Raw genomic sequence first — 15,778 nt, 5'->3', positions numbered from 1 at the left:
AGCTCTTTATATATCACTATTCTCTTGTACCAGTGTCAAGTTCCGCCTAACCGTAAACAAAAACAATAGTATACCTGGCAGAAAATCAATATCATTATTTATAAGTTATCAGCAAAATTATCCACTCTGCCATTCAGTTTGTATCCTCCAAGGCATTAACTTCGCGGATATCCACATCCGTGCAGGGCTCTAGTCATAGAGCAGGACTAATAATCTTCAAGTTCAGTGTCTTAAATAAATGATAAATAATTATGATTTTAAAAATAAAAGTCGAATCTTTTATTATTATTATTATTATTATTATTATTATTATTATTATTATTATTATTATTATTTTGCTAGGGGCTTTACGTCGCACCGACACAGATAGGTCTTATGGTGACGAATATTATTATTATTATTATTATTATTATTATTATTATTATTATTATTATTATTATTATTAGAGAGAATTTCAAAATAAATTGAATTTTCCTTTTGTCATATTTCATTCCTCATCACTATCATCATGGTCTCAGTCGTCACTGTCTTGTGAGTCACCATTTGCAGAATTGATTGTTTCCCATACTGTATCATTTTCTGATCCGTCTGGCTCCATGGCTAAATGGTTAGCTTGCTGGCCTTCTGTCCAGAGGGTCCCGGGTTTGATTTCTGACCGAATCCGGCATTTTAACCTTCATCGGTTATTTCGATGGCTCGGGGCCTGGGTGTATGTGCCGTCTTCATAGGTAAGGTCCCATCCTCATAGATGCGCAGGTCGCCTATATGGAGTCAGCTCGAAAGATCTGCACCAGGTCTCTTGAAATTTCCCTCAGTAATTTGTGGCTTGATAAGTTTCCACGCTCAAACAGTCCACTTACACATAGTTTTAGTGGTTGGTCAAACTTCTTGGCATATCAGAATAATCTGGAGTCTGATCCATGTTTCCTATTAGCAAATGCCTAGGAGACAGGAACCAATGAAATGCTGTTACTTTATCTGTGTATTCTTCCAGCAGTTGCTGATGCAGTGACATATGCATCCGTAAACTAAGATTGTTTCGTTGCATGGAGCACACAGCCCAACAACCTCTGTTTGATTTAAACTCATTTTCACTGATTCCTTTATTCTTTGTGGGTTCATGTGCCTTCATTTGTAGCATTTCCTACACCCACTCCAATACTTCCTTTTCCACTTCAGACCACTGACTCAATTTTGGCTTGCAGAAAGATTTTACATTCATGTTTGATTTCACCAATAACTTATATTTTTGGTTGAACAGTTAATTCATAGCTGATGGTCCACACACCATTATTATCAGCGAATGTTAATACATTTACTTGAAAACTTGCAGAAAAACTTCTACGTTTATTACCGGTAGCACTCATGGTAATGTACAACTTACTTGATTGAAGGTCACTTTCCAAACGACTATCGCTGTTAGCAACCATGCTACCTGGAAGTGTATTGACAAAGACAGCAGTGAAGTGGGTGGTGTCATGATCAGGAATATGGCTTGAAGCAGGTGGGGGGAGTTTGTTTTACTAGCAAGTGTTCTCTAATTCAGCCTTTCAGCAGGTACCAAGGAATGCAGCTTGTTTTATCATAATACATACATAGTATGATAACAACAGGAGAATACTACCACAATATTTTGTGGTAATTAATGTGAGTTACGTAGACTATTGATCTCTGCCAGGAGTGGGAAGGAAGCAGCCGTGGCCTTAATTAAGGTACAGCACCCCCACATTTGCCTAGTGTGAAAGTGGGAAACCACGGAAAACCATCTTCAGGGCTGCCGACAGTGGGGTTCGAACCCACTATCTCCTGAATGCTGGATACTGGCCACACTTAAGCGACTGCAGCTATCGAGCTTGGTGTGAAGAAGACAAAGAAAACTTTCATCAAGATGTAATTAGTGAGGAAAATATTATTGAAGATCTGAATGCACAAGTTGAAGTAGATGGACAGGGCTGTGAGAACTTCACCGGGCCATATGGTTTCGGAAGCAGAAACCCAAAAGAACAGCTGATAGATTTATGCAGAAGAAATAGGCTTATGTTTAAAAATATATTCTTCAGAAAAAAGGACAGCAACAAAGTAACATGACGGCCTACATCAATCTGAAGATAGACGGGTCTGTAAGAGAAGAAAAGTGAAGATGGGAACTATGACCATTCTATCACTTATATCCATATCATCACAAACTAGGAAGGGGGCAGATATATCAATGATATCAAGGTTATCAATGATGTCAAGATCATCTCTATTCAAAGTATGGATAACGAATACAGACTTCACAATTTCTTTTTACAATTGACTTTGCATCACACCGACACAGATAGGTTTTATGGCAACGATTGGACAGGAAAGGGCTAGGAGTGGCAAGGCAGCGGTCGTGGCCTTAATTAAGGAAAAGCCCCAGCATTTACTTGGTACGAAAATGGGGAAACCACGGAAACCCATCTTCATGGCTGCTGACAATGGGGTTCGAACCCACTATCGCCCGAATGTGAGCTCACAGCTGCGCGCCCCTAACCACACGGCCAACTCTCTCAGTAAAACTTCAAAAATGAATGACCGAAGAAAGTCGGAAAAATATCAAGAAAATGCCAAACCTTAAGAGGTGGAAATTTGTAGTTCAAGTATAGGAAGAATACAAGATAATAATCCAAGAAAGCTTGCCAAAGTGTGACATAACTAAAGCAGAGAGAGATGGAGTAGAAAATTTTCAAAGAAATGTTTGAGGGGAAGACGATAAACCTATGTAGAATTGTAGGTTCAATCAAGAGGAAAAAGGAAATGCAACGGTGGTATGACAGGGTCCAAACATCTGTCAAGACAAAAGACCAATTAAGAAGGGACTAGATTAGACAATACTGACTCCAAGAAATATATGCTGTTAAGAACATAGAAAAGAAGAAAAAAAGAGAAGAAATGGAAGTTCGGAAACAAACTGAAAGAAGATAGTTGAGGAAACATGAAATTGCTGTACAGAGTAGTGAAGAACAAGAGAAGTGATCATGAGGCCAAAAAGGACAAGCAAGATGAGGGAGAAATCAGGGAAGAATGCAAAACTTACTTTGACAAGCTATTGCACAGAGAGATATAGAAACCATAACAATGGACAAGGCTGAAAACTGAGAAGGCGCTCAAGCACGAGGAGACAAAAGTGGGTGTGGAAACATTAAGCGCGAAAATGCAGTGAGCAGCAGAAATTCTGGCAACCCAGTGGCTGTTCAGACTATTCAATATGATATAGCAGGAAAACACCATCCCAGAGGAATGAAGGAAGGTGATACGGATACAAAAGAATTTGAGTATGACAGTAAATGAAAATGTTGAGACTGTCTTCATCCTTCAATGTTTTCATGTTTGTCCTTGTCTCCTCTTTCTGTTGCTCCCTCTTCTCACACTGACTCGTCACAGTGTATGTCCCATTATGTGTCCTATTTCATGTTCCTGTCTTTTTATGTATGACTTTATATCAGACTGTCTGTAATAGTACATCACAAAACGATGACTGTGCAGCAATAATAACTGATGTATAAAACAGACTACAATGCAGCTACTCAGTGCATATTCTCATCCACTATCAGTGATCTGTTGCACTGAATTATAGCTGGTAAGGAGAATTTGGAATGCAGAGGTACTAAGGATATATAGCATTTACTCACAAATACCGTATTTACTCATGTGTTAGACCCCCCTGGCTTTTCGAGACAAAGAAAATGAAAAAATAAATCTCGCATATAAGACCCCCCCCCCCAAAGTAATTCATCAGAGAACAACAATGATTCCACTTCAAAGTGGGTACAAGTCTTATTGCAGCTCTGATGACATCGCACAAATTTGTGAATAGTTTCGTCCGTACGACCTACGCAGTGGAAACGTGTCGAATCCATGCGGTACATCTGTGTTTCATAGTTAAGAAATGTCCGCCTCCGTACCATAGGTCTGCTGCAGCTCTGATGACGTCGCATGAATAGGCCTAGTTTCGTGTCCGACCCGCACATTGCAAGCATGCATCAGTCATGCTATATGTCTGTGTTTTGTAGTTAATAATGTCTGCCAGCGTAATGGTTAGCGCAATTAGTTGCTGTTCTTGGAAGTCTGACTTCGATTCCCAGTACTGTACTGCCAGAGATTTACGAATGGCAGGAAGGTTGATATGTGGTAAAAGCGGTACATGTAACTCCCCTCCACTGGCGGTGTGTCTAAAAAGAGCTGTACCATCTCGGGATGAGGAAACAAGTTGACTTTAGTTGAGAAATATTCACGGTTGGTGCTATTTATACAGCAGGCGAGATCATTAACAATGGGTCGTTTAATATCTAGTAACTCGGGCCAATATAGGTATATATTTGGAGAGAAGCAAGTTTGAAATGTGATAAAAGCTATCCAATTAAAACGATTGTTTTACTCGCCAATGTACCTAACAAATAATAATAATAATAATAATAATAATAATAATAATAATAATAATAATAATAATAATAATAATAATAATAATAATAATATATTTATTATTATTATATTTTTTTGCGAGGGAGTGTGGAAAATCTTTCATAAGACGCTTGTGAGGGTCCGCACTCAACAAGTGTGTGGAGATTCTTACCCACTAAAAACCACACTCCCTTTTCCCACGACGTTTATCTCCGTCCCGGAAACCGCTCTCGCATTACTTCAGGACGGATGTCGTGCTTAATGCATCTTGTGCTTCATCTTTCTTCTTCTGCTTTACTGTCTGTCGTAATCATCCAGGTCCTTCTTCTTCTGACGCAGAATATTTTCTATGTAAACTGCCACCTGGTCCCAAGATTCTTGACTTCGTAGCATTACTGACAAGATCCCTTCTGGCGTCATTTCTCCCTGCATAACTTCTAAGCATCTTCTTTGTGGCAGCCAATGAACACACACAAAGAAAGTGTGTAATACGTCATCGATATCACCGCAGTATATGCACGCCAGACTAGTTGCTAGCCCTAGTCTATGAAGAAATTTTCGGAAGTATCCATGACCTGTCAAGGACTGTGTGAGATAGTAGTTCACCTCACCATGATTTCGGCCAACCCATACGCCCAGAGAAGGTATCAGTCTTTTAGTCCATTTCCCTCTAGAATCATCTTCCCATCCTGTTTGCCATCGTTGCATTCTGCGACTAAGAGCCAAAGCCTTTGCCCTTTTCCTTCCTAGCTCTTCTTGTGTGAGCCAAATTTCTTGTCTTTCAAAGGCCAACAAGTCAATAGGAGCTACTGCTGCTACTACTAGAATCGCAGGTTCTGATACTGTACGATATGCACAAGCAATTCGTAAAGCTACTCTCCATTGTACAGCCGCAATTCTTTTCCGATATTTCGCAATTTTTAACGATTCAGCCCAAATTTCCGAACCGTATAGCAGTATCGATTGAACACTCAACATGAGACATAATAATAATAATAATAATAATAATAATAATAATAATAATAATAATAATAATAATAATAATAATAATAATCCCCACATACTTTAAATGATTTTTGGAGACGGCAAACAAAACATGCTAGGGTATGCGTTAATAAGAAAAGAGACAACGAACGTACGGAATTAAACATTATGATAATAAAACACATTACCGCCACACCTGTAGATATCCACAAATGCGGTATATTTTCCTGTAATTTATTTTTATTCTTTCCGTTGAGGAACTATTGTCACTATCAGGGCGATAATATACCTAACCTAAACAATGTGGTCTGTCTTATCTCATGGACAGCTGTGTACGTAAATCCTGATGTGATAATGTAGAGAACAAGCATGTAATGTAGGCTACTTAAAAATAGGGTCTGTGTTTCAACAGCCGCAGTTATCAAAAGAATGTTTCCGGTTACCATGTATTACATTCGGAAGTACAACTCGTAACATACGCTAGTTATCATCTGATGGTTTGACATGCCGGCATGCCTTCTACAGCACGGCTTTATTTGGAAGGAGTGGCTTCTGCTACACATACACCAACTGGAAATATCAGAGACCCTGTCCAGAAATCATTTGGGAATAGATTCACACTGTTTAGACTCTATAGTCGGGAACAAAATTATTTTTAAAAGGTTCAAAAAGATGGGACCTCGTATGCTCTCGATTGCAGTGCATGGCTCAAAGAGAATGAAGCATGGCTGTCGCAACTAACGAGATGGCAGTGAAGATGACATCACTTGAATTGCCGACATGCCGGTAGCAGGGCAGGGAAGTTGGCCGTGCACGGCGATAATTCGAATGGAAGCAGTGATCAGGTTTACTGTGTGGTAGGCCTACTGCTGAACTGACAGAGACAAATGACTGGCCATTAGGTTCTTTTGTATCAATATTTAGCTATATGATAACACGATACCCTTATCCCTTTTTCCTATGTGGTCGAGTATGAAGTGAGACGAATCTTCGTAGCAAGTTTTTACGGCCATATGCCCTTCCTGACGTCAACCTCACCAGAGGAATTAACGAGATGTAACAAATGACATGATATGAGTAACTAAAACGGACTTTTATATGTACCATAGGCCTGAAAGTCGTGTTCACCATTTATTGTCTTTTTACGTTTAGAAATACTGTCTTCCGATTAAAATAGCCAGTATAACTTAAATATGTTCTAAGTTTGTTAAATAATAGTATAGAATGTTTACACGCACAATTTATAGCTCTTTATAGCCTAGAAGTCATGTGTTCGCTGCACAAAATTTTGAGGTTATCGCATATTGGACCCCCTCTTTACTATTTTTGGCTGTAAAAGTGGGGAGAGGCGCGCGGCTGTGAGCTTGCATCCGGGAGATAGTAGGTTCGAATCCCACTATCGGCAGCCCTGAAAATGGTTTTCCGTGGTTTCCCATTTTCACACCAGGCAAATGCTGGGGCTGTACCTTAATTAAGGCCACGGCCGCTTCCTTCCAACTCCTAGGCCTTTCCTATCCCATCGTCGCCATAAGACCTATCTGTGTCGGTGCGACGTAAAGCCCCCTAGCAAAAAAAAAAAAGTGGGGAGAAAAAGGGGTCTTATACACGTATAATCTTGTAACTTATTTATTACTCTATACAGAATAACATCATCTGCAAAAAGCCTTACCTCTGATTCCACCTCTTTACTCATATCATTTATATATATAAGAAAACATAAAGGTCCAATAATACTGCCTTGAGGAATTCCCCTCTTAATTATTACACGGTCAGATAAAGCTTCGCCTATGTGTTTGTCTTTCTAGTTAGTGATAGAATGTTCAGTGTTCCCATTCTCACTTTTCTTCTCTTAGAGACCCTTCTATCTTCAGATCGATGTAGGCCATCATACCTGACCCACTTTTTCTATTTGTTAATACTTACATTTTGAGGCTCATTCTATAATTGAAAGTGGTTTAAAAAAGGCTTGTCAGGCTTTCTTTGGGTTCTTGTGTTGTTTTTATTTTGCACTAAGTGGTCTGCTCATGACAGACCTTACCTCTTGCCAGTGAACATTTATTGTTTGCCCACCAATTCTTGGGAGGTTGATTCCAACGGTTGTCTACTGGGCGATAGGATTGCTACATCCCTACACTTTCAAGGAAGATAGATAAGGACAGGGAAATGAAAGAGAAAAAAGAAATGGATGAATACAGGTGGCAAAAGATTAGGAATTTAGGCAAACACAGACAGAGAAAAGAATTGCAATGAATCAACATAAGTAATGGAAAAATCAGGTTGTAGAGTAGTGTTGAACTGTAGAAGTATTGTAAAGAAAGGAATAGAATTAAGTAATTTAATAGATGTACTCTTACCAGATATTGTAATAGGAGTTGAATCATGCCTGAGAAATGATGTAATGGATGCAGAAATTTTCTCATGGAACTGGAGTGTGTAATACCAATATAAATGGTCCATTATTGGACATTATAAATTTTCCAGCTAACTCATTCCTGGTTGCCAGCGTTTTTCCCCATTGTGCTAAGTTGGGCTCAACAGTTAGTAAATAGCACACCCACCAAGACGCATGGCTAGTGCATACCATGGAGACCACTGCGTAGGCTACTTGGAGCCACCGGCAGTGCCAATGCACTATGAGAGACTTCGTCTCATTACCAAAAATTGATGCCTGCCTGGCCATCAGATGATATAGATATTGATTCCCATAGGGAACCTGAAATATTTGTCCCGAATGAGTAAATTTATAATACCAGTATAAATGGTCCGTTATTAGACACTATAAATTTTCCAGCTAACTCATTCCTGGTTGCCAGCATTTCGCCCCTGTGTGCTAAGTTGGGCTCATCAGTTGGTAAATAGCACACCCACCAAGACGCATGGCTAGTGCATACCATGGAGGCCACTGCGTAGGCTACTTGGAGCCACCGGCAGTGCCAATGCACTATGAGAGACTTCGTCTCATTACCGAAAATTGATGCCTGCCTGGCCATCAGATGATATAGATATTGATTCCCATAGGGAACCTAAAATATTTGTCCTGAATGAGTAAATTTATAATACCAGTATAAATGGTCCGTTATTGGACACTATAAATTTTCCAGCTAACTCATTCCTGGTTGCCAGCATTTCGCCCCTGTGTGCTAAGTTGGGCTCATCAGTTGGTAAATAGCACACCCACCAAGACGCATGGCTAGTGCATACCATGGAGGCCACTGCGTAGGCTACTTGGGGCCACCGGAAGTGCCAATGCACTATGAGAGACTTCGTCTCATTACCAAATATTGATGCTTGCCTGGCCATCAGCCCATCATTTTTCTTTTCACGTTCCCTCAAATAATACTTTATTTTGTACAAGAAACGAGACTTAAACTCGCCTCATCAAGGTTCGCAGACAACTTTGGTGACCACTAGGCTACCACTCCAGTTGACTGCTGTGTAACTCTCCAAGTATATATGCATTGTATTGGAATCAGGGATTCATCAGTTTTCCGGAAATTATTACGTTGCGCACCTGACATGTTTAAGTCAGATTTGTTCGCCGTTTAGTGTTCTATTACTTCCACTTGGTCAGAAGTGGATCCTGCATCATGACATTTGACCTCAGTTTTTTCAAAAACAAAAGGATATTGACCTCAACCCTTATAAATAAATTGATATTGAGTGTCCCTCCAACAGGTACATTGAAGCTCATTGAAATCGGTTGCACACAGGATCTGGCCTCTCCTTGTTAGTAAAAATTGGGAGTCAGATTGTTAGTCTAAATACACTTGGATGTGTTTGTGCACACTAGGGTCAGAATGGTTAAAACAATAATCTTTCCCATGATTACATATGGTTCTGAAAGATGGACCATAAAAGAGCAAGATAGAAATTACATGGATGTGTTTGAACTTTGGTGTTGGCGAAGAATTTTATGTATGCTTTTGATGGCCAAGTAGACAAACAAATGGGTAATTCAGAAGAAGGTTACAGCTGTTATGTTTTGGGCGTATTATGAGACAGTCTGATTCCTTGGAAAAAATGCTTATGCTTGGCAAAATGGAAGGAACTTTGAAGTTAGGGCAGGTGACTCTGAGATGGATAGACTTCATCACAGATAGAATTAATACTGGTTTTTCACTGGAAGAACTGAAGGTATTAATGGAAAATAGAATCATTTGGAGACACTTCATTCATGCAGTTGCCAGTAATATTCCTCGACTTGAATGCCAAGTGCGCCCACATTGTGATCTTGGCTCTTATCATAATAAAATCAATGGTCACCAAATTAAGTATTCACTTCATTCAACATTATGCTCCTTATTTCTCTCTGTTCCTTTCTCTCTCATTCCCTTCAACATTGGCATTCAATATGTAATTTGCTGAAATGTAAAATTTATTGCTTATGGCATTTTTCATTTTTAACATTTAAAGGTACTTGATATAATTTGATTTCATTGACAGCTTATTGGATTCAGTGAAGAGATCCTGGATGTTGTATTTGTTGGCCAAGATGATTCACATCTTGCAGTAGCATCAAACAGTATTGACATTAAACTGTACTCTACTGCTGACATGGGGTGTCAGTTGCTTCGAGGACATACTGATCTTGTGCTGGCCCTAGCTACTACACCGAGCAACCCTAACTTACTGCTTTCTTCTGGCAAGGTAAGATATGAATTCTGAATGCTTCAAATGTACAGCATATTTTTATTTTTTATGTCCAGGTTGGGTAGAGTACCATGATCATAGCTATACAGGTTAAGTAGCAACTTACCAGTGAGAATACATGATGTTGATTTAAGAGTATTGTATAAAGTGATAGAAATTATCATCACATTAAAGACTACCAAGGAAGACTGATGATGTGAACAAATATAACATGAAGGAAACTTCAAGAATTTCATCTTCCCTAATTTATGCTTATTATAAGTCAGGGGATTTAGCAAGAACTAAACATCGAGATGCATAGTAACTCAGGGCCACAACGGGTGGGCAGAAGGGGAGGGAAAAGATAAAGTAGAGTGTTGATAGGCCTCCAGTGTGAAAACCACGTGGCGAGTGTGTAATAGTAAAGGAAACTGAGTGTAGCTGTTATGTTGTAGGTTGGATGGTAGGAAAGTTCTTTATGGCCAAGGTAGGGAAATAGTGTGTAACATATACAGTTACTAGTGTTATCAGAAATAAATTAATAAGAGGGTCTATCTTTTTAATACAATACATCAAGTAAATGATGTTATATGTCTTGGGACTAGTTTCAGCCACTTAGTGGCCATCTTCAGCCAAATAAAAATTAAACAGATTATGTGATGACTAAAACATATGTATACCAGACAATTAATACAGTAATTAACTTTTGTTATATTTTGTATTTTAATGTTATAATTATTCCTGAAACATTGTCTTTATCTGCTATACATTTGTTTTAGTTATCACATAACCTGTTTAATTTTTATTTGGCTGAAGATAGCCACTAAGTGGCTGAAACCAGTCCCAGGACTGATGTAATATCATTTACTTGATATATTGTATTGAAAAGGTGGACCCTGTTGATAAACGTAACCATAATAGGTATTTATTTGATCCTGTATTGACTTGTCTGAATCTATTAAAGAAAACTATTTAAAATAGTTTATGTGGGGTCCACCTTGTCAGTACACTTTTAATGATTGAAATTATTTATTTTATCATACATGTTTCAGGAAAAATATCCGTTCCCTTCATCAGTGATGTCAATTCAAGGAATAAAACAATACTCTAAATAGTTATCTTTAATAGATTCAAGGTGGATTCATTTCTTATAATTGCACTTCAATACACAACAAAAATTAAATTTATAGCTTATAAGTTACTAGTGTTGCCAACATGGTGTTTTTCCCGCTAAATCTAGTCTTTTTTACTCTTCATCAGTGGGTAAATTTTAACACACAGGGGGCAGTGGGAAATCTAGTCTTTTTGATGCTTACTTCAATGTGTATTTAAAATTAAAGTTTTGTGCAGTATGATAGAGGGGGTAATATTGTAATCATTCAGCAGTCGTGATACCAGCGAGCCGGAAAAGGCCTGAACTGTTGGTGGAGCTGATATGTAGGGGATTTCCTTGAAGAAAAGGAAGAAGGATCACTTAAGTGTGTCATAGTAATAGTAGTTAAGCGGTTTCAGCTTGAGAGCAGTTGAAAGTACATGTATGTGGTGATGCTAAATACTCTTCATGCTTTAATTATTGCATTTTTTGTAGCATATATGTATTAATGTGTGAAATGGGTAAAGTTAAACCAAAATATATACAGAATTGTAGGTCCAAGTGGTTTAAAGAGAAGATTTTTCATGAATCGATTAAAAAATCCCAGGGGTCCCTATGATGACGTTCTGTAAGTACTGTCGTCGTTCAGTTGCTTGGCATGCGGACTAACTAACTCACACAGACACAAAAAAAAAAAACATAAACAGGCTGCCAATGCAATTGTAATCCCACCAAAGTTAGATGAATGTGAGTTTTTTAATGTTAGAAAATGTAGTGAAACCACCCCTCCTGATGGGTCATTAGCATTGTTTGTGTGGTGTCATACATCTTTCTTATATTGTAATCACTTAGGAACTCTATGTAAAACTAAATTTAAGGGAATCAGGGCTGTTGACAATTTACAGTTACACAGGACTAAGTATAACAGTATTATCAAGAATGTTTTCAGACCATAGTTTGCAAATGATCTTTGAAAGGACATTGGTGATAGTCCTTACAGCATTTTGGTAGATGAATCTACAGATATTAGTGTCACTAAGTATCTGGGTATAGTAATTATTTATTACAGTGACACTAAAAATGGCATAATTACAACATTTTAGCCATAATGGAGCTTAGCTATTACAACAGCAATTAAAACTTGCTTTAAATGGTATTCTTTAGACCCATGCAAACTGAAGGGGATAGGTACTGACAATGCCAAAGTGATGACAGGAATAAACAATGATGTTCATAAGTTGATTAAAGATGATTTACCAGATTTATTTCTTGTAAGATGTGTGTGCCATTCCATACAATTGGCAGTTTCCCATGCATGTGCTAACACTTTGCCCAGAAATATTGACTTACTTATAAGTGAGATTTATAATTGGTTCTCAAAATCTTTCCTTAGACAGCTTGCATCCAAGACATTTACCAGGCTTTCAATGATGGCCATGAGTCATTGAAAATAATTCAGTTCTGTAATACCAGATGGCTATCAGATTACCCAGCAATTGATAGAATAGTTACACAATGGCTGGAAATGAAAACACATTTTGGAATTGTTAGGATCAGTGAGAGCTGTTATACTGCAGAAACTCTGCATGCTATGCTTAAAGATGAAGACAATTTAGTTTATCTGCTATTCCTTAAAGGGATTCTTGGGGATGTTACAAGAGTAAATAAAGCCTTTGAATCCAACACAACAGACACATCTAAACTCTTAACTGACAATTGTTGATTGAATCATTGGGAAAAGCTACTGTAGTGCCTACATTTAAATTTGATTGGTATACCAGTAGTGACTTTGAAAACCATTTAAACCCTAAACCATACCTGGCATACTTACGGGAAAGTAAAATTAAAAAGATTAAGACTGAACAAAGTCTCACCGCAGCAAATGAACAGTTAATTCGAAGATGCTGTGCATGTTTTGTCGTTTCTTTGATCAAGGAACTGAAGAGAAGACTTCCTGAAAATATGGAAATATTAAAAACGATTGCTCAACTAAGTCCTGGTCATACTCTTCGACAAATTAAGGAATATTTGATTCTATTAATAGAGAGGTTTTGCATCCAATCAAAAATAAGAGGAAAAATAGAGGCACAGTGGGGTGCAGTAGATTTAATCAAATGGTGGAATGTCAGAAGTTCTAGAAGTTTTTGGTGTGAAGTCATTAGTTATAGAGATGCATCAAAAACCTACAACCTGTTTTCCAGTCATTGACCGGGCCAGGGATGGGATGACTGAAACCCCCAACTTGCGGCGAGTATAGGAATTGTGCCGGCTGCCGAGGCCTGTTGCACTCCTCTGGGGCAATGATTAATGACTGACAGATGAAATGATAGTGGAGAGTGTTGCTGGAATGAAAGATGACAGGGAAAACTAGAGTACCCAGAGGAAAACCTGTCCCGCCTCTGCTTTGTCCAGCACAAATCTCACATGGAGTGACCAGGATTTGAACCACGGTATCCAGCAGTGAGAGGCTGGCGTGCTGCCACCTGAGCCACGGAGGCTCTCTCAAATGAACGTAGTAAAAACCAAAATTAGAAATAGAATGGGGACTGAGTTATTGCAGTCAGTCTTGACAGTTAGAACTGCATTAAGATGTCTTAGTAAATGTTGCCATGATTTTGAACTGCCCCAGCAAGTGTTGAAACAAATTGGGACAGTACAAGCCTACAAAGCAACATCTGCATGAGCTCCAACCTCTACAGCCACTTCAAAAAACGAAGGTGGAGATCCAGAAGTATTAATTTTCTAGTCTTGGTACGTGTTCAATGATGATTTTTCTCTGTTGTAACAGCTTTGTGTGGCCTTATGCTACCTTAAAACACATGTACTAATATTAATGATGTTGAGGGGGTATATAGCGAGTGAGAGAAAAAATCACAAGGGGAGTTGGTTGTGCGGTTAGGGGCGCACAGCTATGAGCTTGCATCCGGGAGATGGTGGGTTCCAACCCCATTGTCGGCAGCCCTGAAGATGGTTTCCCATGGTTTCCCATTTTCACACCAGGCAAATGCTGGGCTGTACCTTAATTAAAGTCATGGCCAGTTCCCTTCCACTCCTAGGCCTTTCCTATCCCATCATCGCCATAATACCTATGTGTGTCGGTGTGACATAAAGCAAATTCTTAAAAAAAAAAAAAAGAAAAAAAAAACCATCAGTGGGTTTTATATTAAATTTGGTAGTTTTTTGTGTGTGTTTAGTGGCTTTATGCATGTTAATGTTGGCAACAATGACAGTTACAGTAAAACTTCTTTTATACGTTTCACACTTATACTTTTTGTTTTTCAGAGGTCCTGACAAAATCCTATACGTATTACAGCAAATTATTTAGTTTATACGTCTTCCATTTATATTATTTTTACACTTGACTATTATGATTATATCTTAAGTTCCGAGGGCAAAATGCATCGTTTATACATTTACGATGGTTCTTGTCTTTCAAATTCACAAAAAATAGTCTGGGTACAAACTTACGACTCGCAGTGTACTTTTTTTTGGAAATCATTCCTTGACACATACACAGTTGGGTAGGGAGTGCAACCTTGAAGCTATTTTCGAGCACAAATTGTGAAATACCAAACCGTGCTTGCTTCAGTTCTTTGTGTACTGTGCTTCAGCTGTGATTAGTATCAGGAGTAGTGAACATGGGTGAAAGGAAGATGAAGTGCATTATGATTGCTGAAAAATTGCCTATTTTGAATGTAGTGAAGGAAAGCAGCAACATGATACAAGTTGAAGTTGCTAAGATGTTGGGGATTGCTCCGTCTACCTTAAATGTGATTGTAGCTGAGGCATCGAAATGGAAGAAAATGTACAGGTGTTAAATAAGCAGACCACATTCATGGCGGAAAATACAAACATCTGGAAGATTGTTTATTACAGTGGTTTAGACAACATAGTGTAGAAGGCATTTCAATCAATGGAACAATGCTTTGCTAAAAGGTAAGCGAATTGGCGATCAGACGTAGTGTAGAAAATTTTAGTGCCTTGAAGGGCTGGCTACACAAATTTGAGGTTAGGCAGGGTGTCGGCAGTCATAATGTCTGTGTGGGGAAAGCAGAAGTGTCGATGCGAAGACTGAGCAAGATTGGAAAGAAAACCATTCGAAAGAACTGACATTTTGATCTGCTCATAAGGTCATTTTCAACGTGGACAAGACAGGACTCTGTTTTAATTTAAAGCCTGGCCAAACAGTGGCATTCAAAGGGGAAAACTGTCACAGTGGAAAACAAAGCAAACAACTCATACTACTTCTAATCGAAACCGACTTTCAACCTATTAGGTCGTGTTACGTACATCCGAACCATTTTTGTTCTGTACTTAACATCTCTTCAACACGTACTAAATGTACGTAACACGATCTAATAGGTTGAAAGTCGGTTTCGATTACAATGCGGTCGTGTAAATTCAATATTCATACTACTTCTGTTCTGCGCCAACGGTGCCGGAAGTGAAAAACTGCCTCCACTTAAAATCAGCAAATTTTTAAAGCCGCGTTGTTTAAAAAAAGTATGCTTCTCGCAAAATTCACCAACAAGAAGAAATGCTGAGTCTACGAACGTTTTTGAAGACTGGCTTCGAAGTATGGTCACCAATGTGGGTGCGAAATTTCGTGAGATCTTATTGTTCATAGACCGATGCGCAGCATATCCT

The 15,778-nt window shown here is 38.6% G+C and overlaps 1 protein-coding gene across 1 annotated transcript in view; it reads left to right on the top strand.

Annotated features, from left to right (window-relative positions):
• LOC136864374 (transducin beta-like protein 3) overlaps positions 1-15,778 on the top strand; it is a 157,975-nt gene that overhangs the window by 76,029 nt on the left and 66,168 nt on the right. Inside the window, exon 8 of the mRNA XM_067141294.2 lies at positions 9,853-10,056. Coding sequence (XP_066997395.2) covers positions 9,853-10,056 — 204 coding nt within the window. The remainder of the gene's footprint in view (positions 1-9,852; positions 10,057-15,778) is intronic.

Source organism: Anabrus simplex, chromosome 1, assembly GCF_040414725.1.
Source record: "Anabrus simplex isolate iqAnaSimp1 chromosome 1, ASM4041472v1, whole genome shotgun sequence".
NCBI classification, from domain to species: Eukaryota; Metazoa; Arthropoda; class Insecta; order Orthoptera; family Tettigoniidae; genus Anabrus; species Anabrus simplex.
The sequence above is the reverse complement of the archived record's forward strand: the minus strand, read 5'-3'. Positions and strand labels throughout refer to the sequence as shown.